Source organism: Seriola dumerili, unplaced genomic scaffold, assembly GCF_002260705.1.
Source record: "Seriola dumerili isolate Sdu_G_001 unplaced genomic scaffold, Sdu_1.0 BDQW01000121.1, whole genome shotgun sequence".
Taxonomy (NCBI): domain Eukaryota; kingdom Metazoa; phylum Chordata; class Actinopteri; order Carangiformes; family Carangidae; genus Seriola; species Seriola dumerili.
Window position 1 is genome coordinate 2,415,505 of NW_019174376.1, and position 18,602 is coordinate 2,434,106.

Consider the following 18,602-nt stretch of genomic DNA (forward strand, 5'->3'; position numbering starts at 1 on the left):
GTATACTGGCTGTAAATATTTAGTAAAGCCACAGACTAGAGAAACGGATGGAAAAACAGAAAGACAGATATACAAAGTGGCATTGGGAAAAACAAACAGTTAGTTGGTCAGTCAGTCATTCAGACAGACATTTATAGAGAAGGGACATGCTTCATCATACACTGGCAGAAAGTCGAGACAGACATTAAGCTTATACAAAGGGAGGTCGGCCCGTCACTCAGTCAGATGTGTATGACTGATTGACAGCATTATATAATACTACACAGTCAGACAGACACACTAACAATCCAGCAGACAGATCCACTGATCTCCACACAGACAGCACGGCGAGTAGACACCGTGCATCCGAGATCAGTTCATATTAAAGGTGGCACAGTCAGGCAGGCAGCAGCTGGGACTGGCCATCAGGGAGAGATGTGGGGGCCACGCTGCCCCAATATATCCATGCAACATTAATATTTCAAAATTGTTTTTCTGTGAATTTATAGTCTGGCTAGCGTGTGCTGTTGGCCTCCATCACACGCAGCCGTTTAAACGAAAACAGTCAAGGTTCATGTTTCTGTGTAAGATCCTTTTCCATTTGCTGGAGAATTTTAGCTGCCAGCAAAGCAAGTGAGGCAGGGTCGTATATGAGTGCTGTCAGTGTTAAGTTAGGTGACACTAACTAAAGCTGGTATGTGTGGAATCTCCAGTTCAAGAAGTTCACAATTATTTCTGTAGCATTTACTCATCCGGTAGATGTTTTGTCCAAAGCGACATACAAATGATAACACTGTGAAATTTCAAAATTCTAAATTTATGTAAATTATACAGCCACAGGTCTGGTTTACATGAATTATTCGCTATTAATAATTGGAATGATGAAGTCAGTATTGTACAAAATATAACAAACTAAAGCAGAATTCAGGCTAAAGTGTCAATGGGAAGTAAGAAATAAGGCTGCAACAGTTATTTTCATTCATCTTTAATCTGCAGATCATTCAATCCTATGTGAAATAAAATGCCTATGACGAATTGTCATAGCAGAAGGAGTCGACCAACCATCAACCAACAAGCACAAACCCAAAGATGTTCAATGTATTATTATAGATGATCCCCACATCAGACAAGATGGGAGCAGAGCATGGTTTTACTCAATGATTTAATTATCAAAATAGTAGCTGTCTGTCAATTGACCAATAGATTGATCAACTGACTGTCTCAGCTCTAATGACGAATGAACTGAATGATCGTTTGATGAATCTAAAAGTCATATTTGAAGCAAGCCACTTACTTTCTTTGGTTACACTACACCAACTTAAACAAGTGTAAATCATCCTCCACAGCTTCCTCTCTGATTATTATAGAGTGTAAAGAGTCATCTCAACATCTAAACAGCGACAGGACAAAAAAAACAAAAAAAAACCTACATGCAGTTGTGGTCAGTGCGGTTGCCAATAAGACGAGAGCTGCTTGTGCGCCGTGACGCGCGCATTGAGAGGGGTAGGGGGGGTAAAGCAAGAGGGGGTGGGTGAGAGAGAGAGAGAGAGAGAGAGCTCACCTCTCCAAATCAACCAGTCAGCATCCCAAAAAACACAAGAAGCGCTGGTGATCTTTCAATGATACCCTCATCTCTGCCCTCACTCCTCTAAACTCACTTGGTCTCCGCACAAACTTCCAGCGAGAGCGTCCGGCATGAGCGGAGACAAACACCATGGATGTGCCACATGAGGCGGACCGGAGCAACTGAACCGCCACCGCTCAAAGTTTGACCGTAGAAACCACCGTGACACTCGCTGAACAAACACGCAACTTTAAGTGCGTTTTTTTTTTCTTCCTGCTTTTCTGACACTTTTTACTTTGTCGCCTGCCCCTTGGATTGCTTGGATTCCGCGGTGTGTCTTTTTATGTTCAGCCGGGGAGACGTGTAGTTTTTTTTCGGGGTGGTCCGCTATAAGGAAGGTGACATGCAGGTTCTCGGTTGGACCATAGTTCTCCTCTGCCAGTGGATCCTACGGAAGGTGAGTTTATTATCATTCTGATGAACCAAAAAACACTAGAAATATCTTTTTATATGCAACCATAGAGACTGGGTTGGGGGGGGGGGGGCGTTTGGAAAGAAGCACCTGCTCACTCCTTTTAGAGGGTCAGTTTTCTTTAAATGACACCGCTGGAAAAAAAAAAAAAAAAGATCCATGCAATAACATTTTTAACGTTTCACATTGAGAATAGTATCTAAATCACAGTCAGCAGGACCTGGTGGTTTTATAGTCTCTTTTGACAGAGCCGTATCGGTATCTCCATTCAAGCTGTGTTCTCTGGAACTTGATTTTAAGTTGTTATATCTTCGTAACAGCCGTTCAGACCACGGAGAAACTGCAAAAGGTGTTTCTCTGGCTCAATTTTGTTTTAACAGTTTGAAAAAAACGCGTGTGAGACTTTTCTTTCTTTCTTTTTTTTTTTGTTGCCCGATCTCCAAACGCGCAGATCTCTGCTGTCTGTTTCCCCTTTACTCCCATGCAGTTAAGCAGGACTCCTTATCTATTCATCTATGTGCGCTCCCAGCAACTTCCTCTCATTTCTCTTCAGAAGTTAAACACGCCCGTGGCTTGTTTCATTATCTCGGCATCGTTGTGGCAAAGAGTTTGTTCGCCTACTTTGGCTGCTGCAGCTGCTGATTATTTCTGGTTAAATGCGTGCGTGCGTGCGTGCGTTTATGCGCGCGCTCACTCATTTCTTGGGCTGTTTGCGCATTATATGTGTGTGTTTTCCTGATTGCTTTACACTGACAGTAATAATGTACATATTATATCTAGACCTCAACACATAACAGAATACAATACAATACAATACGACAGAATACAATGCAACGCTGTCTGTCCCAGCAGATACACACCATCTGTACTCAGTATGTCTTTGGCCTCAGCAAGAAATGAAAGAGAATAAAAACATGACCTTTCTCCATGTTCCTCATCTCCTCCCTCTTCCTCACCTCTGACACTTTCAGCTTCCCCCCTTCCTGTTTCTTTCCTCCCTTTTCTGCTCCTCTTCCATTATGGATCTATTTATCCCCACTCATTTAAAAAAAAAAAAAACACCATGTCTTCAAATATAGTAAAAACATATGCAACACTGTAAAAATGTTGCAGAGGTTTTGACAAGACTTTCAAAATCTGCTATTTTTTACAAGGCTTAAAAAAATCAGCCCTGAAGTGTAAAAAAGGTTTTATTAGCAGACGAACATCACTAGATTCAAGTGTCAAACCGTAGTGTTAGGACTGTATAGATCTCAGGGGTGAACACCTTCACTGTTAACAGCTGTGCTTGGTGGCTCACAGTTGCCGGAATACTCTCCAGACACAAAGGAAATAGTGATGGGAGATATAAACCTTTTTTTTTTTTTTTTTTTTTTTTTAAAACACCCAGTTGACTGCTGGCAGATTGGGGTTAGGTTGTATTGTGACAGGTAATAACACCTCCACTTCTTCTGAAGATTGAATACATATCATGTCTCCTGCAAAGTGGAATTGCCATGCATCTTCCGCATGAGAGTGCAACTCAGGTTCAAGTATTAGGATCGACTTTGTATTAGATTATATCAGCCACGCTTTTCAGTAATGTGCCATTTGAAGTTGTGTTAGATCCTTTTTTTTCTTTCCTTTCTTCTGTGGAGTGAGGGAGGATAAAAATCTTGTTTGTTTTCAGCGGCTATGCCGCGGTGTAGATGACACAGTGATTTGGCTGACATAATCTGACAAGTTACATCCCTGGGAGCACTATTAGCTTGAGGGATTAAGAAGTGAAGAGGTAAAAGGCGGCAGTGAAGAAGTGACGGCAGGTGATAAATTCGGTAAACAGAGAGAGGAGGAAGGAGGAAAGAGAGGATAGGAAAAGAGCAAAGTAGAAGTCAGCGGAGGGGAAAGAAGAGACGGTAACATTAACCATCTCTCTAACTTAATTTGGTGGTCTCTTTGAAGGAAACCCACCCTCAGTGGTCATTTAGAGCAATTTAGAGGCTTGTTTAAGTACATCTGTGAGTGCATAAGTGAGTGTTTCCAATGGAAGACGGGGAAGCAAAGTGAGTAAAGGATGGAAATGATGCTCTCCTGATGTCTCAAGGCTCTATCATTTATATTTTGTGAATGTGTTAAAAATGTAGAACTTCATTTATGGCTTATTTTCAAAATGTTTTACAAAAAGTGAAATTGTGTTAACACACTTGGATGAGAACATTTTTTGTGGGTGGGTTCTTACATTTCTGTATAAAAAAACAAAACAAAAAAAGAACCAACAAATTGTGTTTCGTGCCTATGATGTCTAACGCTGCAGTATTATAATTTTTTCCACCTTGTACTTTGAAACGATATCTACAGTAACAGCACTACAAAAGAAGAAAAGACGTGTGAAAAGCTTCTTTGCTGTTTTATGCTCCCAGTAGGAACAATAGCATTAGCCGGCATCTCAACCTGACAAAATCCTCTTATCTCCCCCCATAAAACAACTAGCTATATACCCCAGGGATATTACAGCAACTGAGTCACTTTAATTTCATTATATATAGTCCTACTTCCTTTGCAATCATGTCTCTCATATTCTGCATAGCTCTGCATTTCACTAGTCTCTCTATGTCCCAGTAAAATGTATACGAGTGTTTTCTATGCTTCATGTTCGTGCCCACATGTTATGCACTTATTCACGCCAAAGTGGGGTGGGGTGGGGGGATGGGGGGTTGGGGAGTGGTGGGGGGTTGGATGGGAGGGGGTCACAGCCATCAGAAAAAGCAGGATCAGATGTTTGTTTTTTTTGTTTTTTTGTTTTATCCAACATGGATTAAACCAGGTAGATGGTGTTTCCCTCCCACTCGCTGTATTTTTGTCCATCCATCTGTCCGTCTGTGGATCATCTCAACTGTCAAACGGCCCAGTTTCAACGAACCAGGAAGGCACCGCTGGTCTGTAATCTGTGCAAATTATATTTTCTATTCAACAAACCGATTAGATATGTAATCTGTTGAATCATGCTGACAGAAGCAATCACATTACTGCCATATCTATTGCCTCTGAAATTGTACCCAGAGATCAAAGCAATTATTTAACCTAAAAAAAAAAAAAAAATGCCACCAATTCATACAGTGTTTTTAATGGATTCTAACATACTTTGCTTAAGGTTAAGCAACAATCCATTTTTATTAATTTTGTTTTCTCCCCTTTCAACAGCCCTGTGCCCCATTTTTGACAACCCATTACTTTCAAAATGAGTCATCACTTGCTTGGTGCAGTGAACAGTTCCACCCCAGGCTTTGTATTAGCCTTAAGGAGAGGGGGAATTTAATATAATGTGTGTAGATGTCGTAGATCTTAAACTAATTTGAAACATCGTTATAAACGTGTAGGTTCTGCTTTGTACGAGCATCTGTCATTGCTGTTCATGTGATTCAGCTCATTGTAAGACTGAAGACGTTGACATGTAACGGATAATCGCATTCTTTGTAATTGAATTAAAATGTTCTTTTTCAAACTAGAAGTGATAAAGTCAGGTATGTATAATAACTGCATCTTACTCCCACTACTTTTTCTACAATGTGCAGATCATCGAGGTATAATAAAGGAAGCAAACATCAGGCACAAAAATAAAAACTATGGTGCAGGAATTCAATTACAAACAATGTGTGCGCCCTCCGTTTGACTGACAGCTCAACTACACCTGAAGTTCCAAGAAAGGGAGAGTTACGTCTGAAATTATTGATAAGGCCGTGCTATTATTTTAAGACACAAAGGAAGAGGAACACAGAACATATTCAGGAGCATGGACAGAGCTGCTGCTGCTGCTGCTGCTGCTGCTGCTGCTGCTGCTGCTGCTGCTGCTGCTGCTGCTCTCACTGCTCAACAGGCCTGTTGCGGGTGTTTGGTTCTTTTGCTGCCGGAGCCACCTGTTCATATTTGATATGCAGATGTGATGTGTAAAGGTGTTCCTGGGTCAGAGATTCAGTTTCTATTCATGCATAGTAAATTTATTTCTATGCACACACACACGCACACAAAAACATACATAATATATATATAATATTTAATTTTACTCCAATTGTGATTTTTATAACGCACAGTGCTAAAGTTACATTCCACCACTAATCCTCACTCTGAGTTTGCTGCCACAGATAATGAGCTACAGTAGTTTTTATATGTGTATATGGCACTCACACATTTTACTGCTTAAGTCTTACTTTGTGTGTTGTGTTTTATGAGACTGTCCTCGCTGCTTGACAATTTGCATTCAAACTGTGTAACACAACAGTTTTCAGGCTTAATTAATTTCAAGGGTTTTATATCTTCTGTCACGTTCAGTGCAGAGGAAACAGCATACACGTCATGCACGTGTAGCGTGGTGTAGCTGAAGGTAGTTGCATCTTATCTGCAGCCCACTCCTCCTCCTCCTCCTTCTCTTCCTCCTCCTCCTCCTCCTCCTCCTCCTCCTTCTGGCCCCATGGAGCCTCACTGTAATTAAATGAGGTTGTTGCACATAGAAAGACAAGAGAAGAGGGAGTCAGGAGTACAGGTTCAAGTGCGGATTTATTTCTAAAGTACATGTCATAAAAATCACAGGTTTCACGTAAAGGTGAGAAGAACATGTACATGATGATGTGATAACTTTTCACATCCATCCACTTGCATATACAGTGTATATATACATATATATATATATATGTATATATAAATATTTGTCAGACACATTACCTCATTTACTTACTTACTTCAGCCAGCCAGTGTGAAGCAGAGCAGATGTGTCTCAGGTGTAAAGGCTGAGGCAGATCTCACTTCTTTGGGCACACAGGAAACAGCTGGAAAACAGGGGCTGTGGTGTTTTCACTGCCACATGAGAAACTGGCTTTGGAGCTAATTTTAGGATGAGGTCCCTAAACTTCTTAAAATCAAGACCCAAATTACTTTGTAGTCTCAGTCTGGGCCCACTGACCTGTCAAAAACAGGTTTGTCTGAGCTCATGTTAGACACCAGAGCAGTTTTTAGTGTATTTAGATGTTATACTTTGTTGATGATGAAGATAGATGCGGTAATGAAATAAAGTAATTCCACATTGTACATATTAATGCAGTATAATCGCATTCATTTATGATTTAAGTACAATTTCACCTTTCTAAAGTCTGTATGGTTTTCATTTTTATTGATGGCAAAATAAAAAGATTCAATCTAGATTTTCAGTGGTGATTGTCACAACCATTATCGATGCAACTCACTTTCTGGTAATGAAAAGTGGTCCTTCGCTTATTAAATCAGTGGCAGTTAGATTGGCTAATCAGGCAGCTCATATTATGAAATGACACTAAATATGATACACACATTAGGCTCTTTCTCTTCATCTGAAACACTGTTGGCCATTTGGCATTTCTGTGAATAAGAAATGACAGAAACAATTGGTACTGTGATAGCTGCAATCAGCTATAATGCAGCTAAGTGTTGATCAGAGAATATAAAAAGTATATTTGAAAAAAAATCTAGTATTTTTTAGGATTTAAACTTTAGATGGTCTGTATTGTTTTGGGTGAGACTGGATTCGATGAGATCTGAGTTTAAATTTTAAGTAGGAAGTTGTTATTGAGCCAACATTAGGTGCATTGTCTCCGCACTCTATTCATCGTTTTGGACTGAACTGTTGTGCAAAATGTTTGAATTTTTGTTGATGGGAAAGCAGTTTTAATTGGAGGAAAGTGGGAGGAAAAAAGACTGAGTATCTACAGTGTTTCCTCAGTATTTCTGTGAGGTGGAACATATAGGCATAGCGGTGCTTTGAGCTAAATGTTATGCACACAAATGACAATGCTGACATGTTGGTGTCTGCAGATACAGTGTTTACCATGTTAACCATCTTAGTTTAGTGTGTTAGCATGCTAATTTTAGCACTAAACACAAAGTATATCTGAGGCCAATGGCAAACTTTCAGTTTTGCAGGAATTTGGTTATGATCAGTATCTGATAAATTCAAATTTTGACCTGATGGAGTAGTAGGAAGAAAAAGTTCAGGTGTCACCAATGAAATGATACATTATCTGGGGAGCATGAATGTCCAAAATTTCATGGCAATCCACCCAATAGCTGTTGAGATATTACAGTCTGGACCAAAGTGTTGGAAAGACTGACCAGCTGACATCACCCTCCTTGCCACTAACAAAAAAATACCAGCAAAAACAAGAGGTTAGACCACTCAGGCTGGTCACTACTTAATATCTGCACCATAAGAGCAATAAATGTTAATGGATGAAATTAGTTGTGCTGTGTACTCTGACTCTGCAAATCACTGAGCAGAAGTTGGCACACGTCTGAACCTGAGGCCCTGTTTACAAATGCTGGGAGTCTGGTAAACGCATAAGCGCAGGTAATTGTTCCACTGGGACCTCCACCCTGGTGGTCCCATCTCCTATAATGCACACTTCTACAGTGGAATGATTGATGTTGTTGCTTATTTCCTGCAGTCTGCTTCTTTGTTTTTATGTCACTTTAAAAGATAAGAAATTTACGAATTTTAAGTATTTTCTCTCTGTTTATACCGCGTCTTAGCTGTTTTTCACAGGTAGGTTGAAATAAATGCCTCATAAGTAGCACAAGGTACTTGCAGTACAAAAAAACAGGGTTGTGTATAAAATTGAGTTATTTCTCTGTTTAATTTTAGTCTTGCTTTGCTTTGGATTGACTGGGTTGTGAATGCCAGATGGAGGGCTTTCACATAACTGCAAATAACGTTGGCAGTTGGTTGAAGCTTTTTTGTTGGAAAGAAAAACATGGAAATCGGAGAAGCAGAAGCAGACGACTTGAATAAAACGCCCCCTACCTGTCTCATCTAGGCTTTTGAGGTCTTCCAAAAAGCTCAAGTTAATATAGAGTGGTAAACGGTGTCTTTCATATGGCGACAGTTTATGGCATCAACAGACACAACAGAATGCGCTGCCATTGGTTTCTTGTTTACTGATTTACTACCTTTACTGGCTGAATTAAATGTTTTCTGTGTCATTTAAAAATCAGTGTGAACAAATGAGTCTGAGAGTTCTAGCCTCAGATATAACACTCAGTGATGCCTGCATGTAAAATCTGTCACATGTAACACTGACTTGATGGAAAATTTGCTAATTAAGCACAGTATATTGCACATATACTGTCGAATTATTTTTTCACGTTCTTTGGACAGCTTATGTGGGAATGCTGGTGTTATGCAGGGCTTGGTTTCCCACTCATACAGACTCATACAGAGGCATTATAAGTATTATTATCTGCAAAATGTGTTTGTATGAAAAGTAAGTAATTATGCAGTATGACCTTTTTGAGAGTGATACATTATTGTATATATTACTGGATTATTATTAAAGGTATATTTACATGTAAGCAGCATTTTGATGTTGCAGACTCATGGAACTGCTCATTGTTACTATTTAATATATTCTCAGGTAGTTTAATTATAAACAAAGCATCATATCTTATATGTTAACTGTATGTTTTGTTTGAAACATCTTAATCTGCAAAGTAACTACTAGCTATCGCTGTCAAATAACATAATAGTCAAATATTTGCCTGTTAAAAGTAACATATAATGTCAAGTGCAAGTGCATCAAAGTTGTACTGCAGTACAGTACTTGAGTAAATGTACTGTAATGTAAACAGACAAGAAATAGAGAATTTAATATGGTGTACTCCACTTTAAACCTGAATATTTTAATGGAACTATAATATGCACTCCAGTGCCAAAACTGTGACAAACATAACAAAATAGTGAATATTCTCTGTTTTAGAATAAAGAACTACAAACATAAAGCAGTTATTTCTGCTACAGAGTGAATGGACTGGCAACATCTTAGTTGATGTTGTGCCAAAATGGGTGAACAGTATAAGGTTAGTTTCACTGATTGTCTATCTGAAATAAACCAACACAATGCCTGTCCTCGGCATTGTGGCACTGTGCGCCACTATGAACTATGGCATGAGTTAAAAAATCATTTTGCTCATTTAATTCATTTGTGGAAACAAATATAGAAAGGGGAGCAGTGTTGGATTGGTCTTTTACAAAAGCACAAAATATCCCTGACCTGTAGGTAGAAAAGTTAGTTCTAAAGCGACAGTGAAAACATGGTTAGACAGAGACTGAAGCAGAACACTGGGCTCCACATCAGACCACGCGACCCAGGTTTCACTGCCAGGATAATCTGGAGAAGACGGCCTGTGGACAGCTGCTGCCTCAGCCCCAAGAGGGTCTTGCGTCTCCCGGTCTGAGCCACCATCCAGCCTCCGGCAAAGCCCTCTATGTAACTGCCAACTTGGGCGCTGGAGGAGTAAATGGTGATGATGGAGATTGTTGGAGATTTTTGATGTGGCTGAGATGATAGTGCAAACAGGAACTCTAATTCTGTGAAACTCCATGTTTTTGTAACGTTGTCCTTTTCTATAATTTTTCCTCTTGGGCCTGCTTTCTGTCTTGAACAGAGCTCTGCCCACACTGCAGAACACACACTCACACAGCATTTTGATGCTCCATGCGTACCTCAATGAATGGGCTACCATTATTACAATAGTATTGTGTGTGACTCACCAAGCCTTATGGAAATTGCTCTCTAAGACAAGTTGTCAGGGATTGTCTGAGGAGACGATAACGCCTGAAAAGGAACCAGTTGGAGAATATTACTTGTGATCTGTTTGCCATAAATATATATGACACAGAAAATCATGCAAAGAATGGAGATGTGAATTATGCACAAGCCCCCGCATTAACACATGTATACAAAGAAGAGATAAAATTAAGGAATGCAGGGTACATGAGTGCTTGATTGTCCTGTGTATTTATTACACTGCAATTACCACTGAGGTATTACAGCCACAATGGCAGAGGGGGGAGAAAATGAACACTTAGCTGAAGCCGATGAAGGGACATTACAGCTGGATGTGTCGTGGCCCTGTAACGCTGACAGCCAGGAGGACAAGCATCCATCACTTGCGGAGTGTCCTGAACAGAGGAGAAGAGCAGAGGGAAGCTCCATAACTTCATCTATTATTTCACTTATTTTCAATGTCTGAAAACTCAGAAACGTTTTAGTGCATTGTTTTAAATATTTGACCTCCATGTTTTCTGCAGGAGTCGGGTCAAATGTCAGATTCATAATCTTGTCTACTATCAGACTGATTGATCAATTGTTCCTGGTTTAAATACAAAATTTGCCAGTTTTAAAGTGTATTATATTTAGGCAAACTTTCTGTTCGACTAATTGATTCCAGCAATGGTAGTGGTGTGATCACACTGAAACTTCTGAACAACAAATGGATGGATTACCATTGAAATTTTGTACAGATTTTCATATTCCCAAGAGGATGATTCCTAAAGACCAACGCAACGCAACGCAACGCAACGCAACGCAACGCAACGCAACGCAACGCAACGCAACGCAACGCAACATGTATTGGGGTGATCCCTTTTCATCAGGTCAAAATTTGTTTTCAGTACTTCCCAACTAATTCCCATCAGACTCAGCTGTACCTTGTGTTTAGCGCTAATTAGTGCAAGGTAACATTAGCAAGGTAACACCATCATTGTGAGTATGATGCCATGCTAGCATTACCATTGAGCTCAGACCTCCGCTGTGCGATGGCACATCCTCACAGAGCTGCTAGTACGACTGTAGACTCTTTAGACTAGTTTAACATTTGAGAATGTCGGTGTGTCATGTTAAATGGAAAACAGGGTTTTCTAGAAAAACATGTTTCTCAAAGTAGGATACAGAAAGAAAGTTGAGTTTTGGTGGTATAAACCCAGGTATCATATTTGTCATACTGGCATCAATCAAAATACTGCTTCCATTTTTTTTCCCTCTCTCTCTTTTTGAGAGGGGGAGTTTTTTATTCAACTATTTTAATCTCCATTAGCATTTTGTTGTTGTTGTCCTCTTTTGCATGACTTAATAAACAAAGCAGCAGAGGGAGATTCTGGGTGTGGAGTGGTCAGCCCTACTTTAGATTGCTCGACTGGTGTTGCTCTACTTTGAGTGGTCCCCAGTTATCTTCGTGATGTGAGTAGTGTATTAATCTCTCTCTCTCTCTCTCTCTCTCCCACTCTGCCTCTGTTTTTCCTGGCTGCGAGGAGCAGAGTCGAGCATTGGAAATAGATCACATCAGAAGGGACGTTTGGCTCCTGATGATGGGCAACGTGTTTGTTTCATACATGCATGATGAGTAGCTCGGCTCTCGGCGGGGGCCACCAGTTATGGCATAACGCCGCTGCCTGTGGTCAATGTGTTGCCCAGTCTCAGCTCCCCCTGGGAGAAAACATGCTGTGCTTCATACTTGTGCTATTTGATATCGCGGTGTGTATTCTCATGCGTTTACGTGTGTCTACTGGTGCGAGAGACAAGCATGTGAACTGAGAACGGGCTCAATACAGAGCATTGTATTGTTTGCAGAATCTTAAGGAAATGACAGGTTATGTGTGTGTGTGTCGGTGTGTGGCTGTTTATAGGCACAATTTGTAATTACCTCTATACATACTGTAGATGCAGATGCATGTTTTTTTTCCCCACACATGCACACAATATTTGTATATGAGTACAACACACATAGTTAGCCATGGCTTTTCACATCGTCTTGTGATTAATAGTGACACACCTGGAGGAGATATATAGAATAGGATTTTGTGCATGTAATGAATTATTAAAGTGTAATCCGAGCGACACCAAATATCATAACTCACAGTGCAGACGGCAGAGAATGCTCAGGGTCAGCTCAGCGTGAGGACCCTGCCACAGATGGGACTGTGGAGGAGGGATTAGTTTTTATCATTTTTTAATATCTCCACCGTGGCTTGTAATGCATTAATTCAGACATGCATTGAATTTATTGGAGAACTGTGGCAGGGTGAGAGGGAGAGGAAAAAAAAAAATCATAGGTAACCTAGCAAGAATGGTGATCCCCTTGGTACAGTAAGCCTCAGTATGCACTGAACCTCAGCAATCACACTATCTTAATAAATAAAAGATCCTGTGGAAATCCGCTGGACATACAGGAATCTCAGGGATTTGATGTGTTTCTTTTTCCTTCTCATAGGACATGTAATAATGGAGTCTTGTTTGCATTCTTGTCGGTCCTTTCAGGATTTCAGGAACTACGTGGGATGCATTATTGAGATGAAAGCAAGACAATGTGCTTGTTGAAGCTGTTATTTTATTTATTTATTTATTTTTGGGATTTGTTTTCTGCAGATTGTTTTTCCCCATGTCAGAACTTTCTTTATATATTGTTTCCTGGACTCAGGCTTAATGGAGAGTGGTCAGGAGATTTCAGCAGAGAAGCGAGCACTCAGAACTGCAGAACCATTTGGTCACAGATCTCTCAGTCTATTTCCCCGTCTTTCTCCCTCACCGTCTTTCATCTCGCACCTCTCTCACCTGCCACCTGCCTGTCAAAACCTTCACAATCGAGCCTCTATCTTTCACTCCCATCGCCCCATTTCTCCTCTTGCACGCTCTTTCCACTTCCTCCTCTACCCTGCCCTCCCCCTTCTCCCCCTCCCCTCCCCGCCGCCTTGATACTGGTCTTGCCCAGCCCTCAACTACTTTGCCAGTGTCTGATTAAAATGTAGCCCTTGAAGAAATAAAATATGTGAGGAGAATTTCATGGTTTCAGCTTCCAGCTCCTTGTGCACTGATCGCTTGTGCTGCTGCAGACGAGGGTTGTGTTTTATTTTTCCTTTTTCCTCCCCTGCTGGATTCTGGCTCCAGTCACCGTGTTTCTCTCTGGGTGTTTCTGGATCAAGACATGGCAGTTCTCGCTGCTGAATTATATAGAATCACTGCTTGGTTTTTAGTTAATTAGCCCAAGCAATGAAGAAGCAAAGGAATGGGGGAGGGGGGGTGTTGATGGCAAGAGGGAAGGAATAGTGTGTGTGTGTGTGTGTGTGTGTGTGTGTGTGTGTGTGTGTGTGTTGTGTGTGTGTGTGTGTGTGTGTGTGTGTGTGTGTGTGGAGGCGGTGAGGGTAGACTTTCCCTCCTTTAACTTGGTCCAAGTTGGCCCAAAGGAGGTTGCTGAGGAGGGAGTCTAGGTCAGGTCTAAGGAAAGAGAGGAGTGCAGAGCAAACTGAACTTGAGGCTGTGTGGGCAGAGGGGCACATCAGAAAATCCTCTCACATCTACCCCCACACCAGCAAATTGCATTATACTCCTCATGCAGAGCTTAACTGTCGGCGCGTGTTAGAGAACCTTGACATGCATTTTTACCACTTTATGCTTTTTGATATTATTACAGATACTGAACATGAGGATTATATTTAAGAGCCGTAGCTGTCAGTGAAGAAGTTATTAATGAGTGAGTAGTCTTTTAGAACCAGCCCACACAGTTTTCTCACTGTGGTCTGACAAGGCTCGCGGCGTGTTTGCTCGGATTAGAGGCATTGTCTGCTTGCATAGACCAGGATCCCCTCGCTGATGATTGGATCCACCTTAAACGGTGGACAGATCATTCACAACCTGAAAGGAGGGACACGAGATGAAGTTTTGACTCGTAATAAATCGTCCTCATCAGATAAATGACAACATTGGTCATTTGTTGCAACACCTAAAACAACCTGTGTCATGACTTTTCTTTTTTGAATAAGCGACCAAAGTGGTTTGACGCTGCTTTACAAAAATGTCCTACTTTGACAGCAGAGACTGTAGAAAATGAACTTTCTACCTGAACTTTTAAGCCAACATGGCCAAGTAGTCCTTAAATGGAGATTTGAACATTGATCAGTCCATGACAACTGGACAAACTCCGTCTGCTGAAGCTTTTGGTACGAATGAAACCACCAGAACATTTTTCAGATTGCTCTTTCATCTTAACCAGTATAAGTAGTTCTTTTTACCATGACCACAACATTTACTTTACCTTAACTAAACAGTTGAGTTCATACACCTAACCAAACCTTAACCATTAGCAGCACATTAGAGAACGCTAATGTGTTTAAGGTTGGTTTTACTTTTTAAATTTATTAATGCACAGTTATATAGTGTTTTTTTCCAAAGCACTTACTCACTCACACACACACACACACAGATGGCACCGAACTACTATGCAAGATGCTGGCCCGTCCATTGATCATGTAAACTGGGTGGGTCTGGCGTTCAGCGTGTTGGCGAAGGACACTTCGACATGTGGACAGGAGGAGCCGGGGATCAAACCACCAACCCTGTGATTAGTGAACGACCCGCTCTACCTCCTGAGCCACAGCTGCCCGTTGTGTATATGATCAGAAGTAGGAGGGGTGGGGGAGTGGTGCTCAGTTGAAATTCAAAACAGAGCACCATTTACACCGTAATCTAATCTAAGGCTATCCTTGTGGTTCACTGATTCGTCCAGGGTCAGACTCAAGTTAAGTCAACTTTATTTGTAGACTCATTTAAACACAGCTGTACAGCTGCACAAAGTGCTGTACATAGGACAATTAAAATAAATAAAAGCAACCAAATTTAATGTATAAAAAAAGGAAAACATAAGGAAAACAGTAAATGTACTGTACAAAAAAACAGAAAAGGAGATTTGCTCTTCACTGTTTTCTTCAGTTATGAACATGACAACGGACTAAATGGTTAACAAGCTAAAAAGTCTTTAGCCTAGATTTAAAAGTAGAGATGGAGGGAGCACATCTGATTTTTAATGTCAACTGGTTCCATAATTTTTGAGCAGCAACTGCAAAGGCTCTGTCACCTTTCAGTTTTAGTCGCGATCGTGGGACATACGAATTGGGGAAGGCCTAAATACAAAGGATCACAATAGTCCAGTGGAGTTGTGATTAAGGCGTGGATTCTCATGGAAGGACAGAATCAGTTTAATTCTCAGTGAATGTTTTCAAGATTATGATATCATTACAAAGAGCTCGTGAGATTAATCAACAAGAACTCAACAATTTTGAATCAAAGCTGGTGGATGACTAATTTAAGATTTATGATGCAAATTCTGACTCTAACCTTACTAAAAAAATTAGCTGAGACTGCAGTCCCCGTCATTCTGAGTAACAGTTGGATCACCACGTACACATACATTTCTGTGTATCGTGGTCTGAAAACCACAGATGGAACCAGTTTCCTGAAGCCTCAGTTCACTTTGCTCACCAGATGTCACCCTCCCCTTGGCAAACACTTGGACCAGGCCCCAAACTTGCATGTAGCGACATGACCAGTCAGTGACAGTGACATAATGTGGCACCTAGAGAGAGAATGAGGGTTAGGGAGTGATAGACAGAGCGACAGACAGACAGCAAGAGTCTGGCCATCTCACTGCAGAGGGCTGTGTTCGGTATGTTCATCTGAGGAGAAGTGTGAACAGTGTAATGCAGCATAAACAAAGAGGGCACCAGCAGAACAGCGTAATCCCTGAAGGGACAACCAGGGAATGCTGATCGTACTCTTCCTCCTATCCTTATGACTTTGGGCAGCAGAGTTGGCAACAGGGTAACCTCAAACTCTCAGTGCGTCTCTGCTTGAGAAATATGAAATATGTTGCATGAGTAAATGTATCAAGTTCAACTAACTGCAGGTCAGGCAGTGAAAAAAGCAGCCGCTTCAGTGAATCAAGTTCATTTGCGAGCTCTGTGATCCAGGTGACCCATCCTGTTCTCACTACACTGTTTATTTCATCCTCTTTTGTGTAGCAAACCTTTCAGTTATAAACACAATGCCCTATTTTTTATGTTAACTGAATTTGACACTTGAAATTGAAATAAAATTGTGTGGGTTTTTTTATTCCACAAATTACATCTTGTGCTAAAAGGGAGCTATGTGTATTTTATAATTTTGGTTTCATAACAATTTCCCAAGTCTGTTTAGCGAGAATTCTGTTGTTTGTTTGTCAACATAAACAGAAGTGATTTGCCGGTAACCAAACACATAATTTCACTGGAAACACATTTGCAGAAAGAAGCGATCCTCGCTGACAGCGACACTGTGAGTAACTATTGAGCCCAAGTAATTTATTTACTTCTTTAATTAATAGCCACGTATCAGTCAAGTGACCTCCGTCAGACATTTCACATGACAAATAAGAACAAGAGTGCATATACAGTGTGCGCACAGTATACATAGTTCATTCTCACAAAGAACAACAACCAGTCCCAGAAATCAAGCAATCAAAAATACACAGAAAGAAAGGTTAAAGCTCCATTTCATGAATTAATGAAACACACCCAAAACAAGGGAAAGAAAAAAACCGCAAACACTGATAAACCTGAGAGTCAGATTGTGAACTATAATTCAGATTAGCTTTCTTGCTAATAATCTTCTGATCCTCTTTACAAGCATGTTACACCTTGGCTTGCTGAACACACTGTCGAACAAACATACACCATGGGGGGAAATAATTAGTTTGCAGGCGTTATTCAGATGTAGCACTTTTAGCAGTTTAAAAGCTCACCTGTACATATTAAGATTTAGATGCTAAATGGTGTTTTGCTTATTCTTCAGTACCCAACAAAACTTTTGTCAGTCCACAGCTTGCTAGTCTTCCTGGGGTCTATATATCGTCCTGTCACTATTAAAAACATACATTTTAAAATCACTTGGATATTGATTTTTGATTGAAAAAGGGAACGACCATGGTGATTGCACCACTGTGCCAAAGTACAGCCTCTCAGAGCTGCTGGTGCGGCTGTAGTCTCAGACTTGTTTAGTTTTCCCTTCTGTCCTTCACCACTTCCACCCTTCACCTCCTCTGCTCTTCTTCTGTTGCCCCAACTCTTCTTGTTTTCTAGGTATATTAATTTCCTTTATATATTTTTTCTCTGTCACTCTCTGTGGTTGGGTGTTTTCTTGTAGTCGAGATAAGGAGGCCAGTGTGATCTCATGTCTTGCTACATCAGACAGCAGAGTATTGGGAGGCCAGCATCGTGTCCTGTTGGCCTGCTGGGCCACATCAATCAAACACATGCCCACACACAAGGACAGAAAGAAAAAGATTAAAAAGATATCTGTGAATGATTGAGTCCCCTTGCTGCCTTGTAAAATAGAACTGCCAAGAGGTTAAAAAAACATACTATTGTGTGTGTGTATATATATATATATATATATATATATATACCTGTGCAGTAGTCTGGTATCAAAAATCCCCATGTAGACCTTGAATGAGTAAACCCTCAGTTCGAGAGCGACACACACCCAGAATTTATGGTGTAGTTTACTAGCTGAACATCACTCTTGTGATCGACTTGAGGACTTAACCTTAGAGTAATATCAAAAAACGATGTGTCCACAAATTTTGTTCCTACGCAGTTGTGTGCCTCAAGGTTTATTACAGCTTACAAAATCTCATCAGGCCCTAGCTGTTGGTATCTAACTGGATGTGCATTATTTGGAGATTGCCACATCCACTAAATAGAGATTAAAATGAGATTTACAAATGAATGTTTCTGATGAATGTTTTTTGTAATTTTCTCTGATGTTTAATCCACAGTCCACAGGCCCGCTGTGTCACCCATATCAATTCTGTAATTCACATTCCTCCCCCACCTTTTTTTTTGCATTTTTATACGAGGTACACTACCTGCTCCAGTTATTATCTTTTACAGGACATAGATTACAAAAGGCTTTGAAATTTAATGTGTGTTTTTAAACAGCGTTT

General features: G+C 40.6%; 1 protein-coding gene across 1 annotated transcript in view; it reads left to right on the top strand.

Annotated features, from left to right (window-relative positions):
• Positions 1-1,627: 1,627 nt before the first annotated feature.
• nxph4 (neurexophilin 4) overlaps positions 1,628-18,602 on the top strand; it is a 44,273-nt gene continuing 27,298 nt past the window's right edge. Inside the window, exon 1 of the mRNA XM_022748326.1 lies at positions 1,628-2,000. Within this exon, the coding sequence (XP_022604047.1) occupies positions 1,947-2,000 (54 nt within the window). The 5' untranslated portion in view covers positions 1,628-1,946. The remainder of the gene's footprint in view (positions 2,001-18,602) is intronic.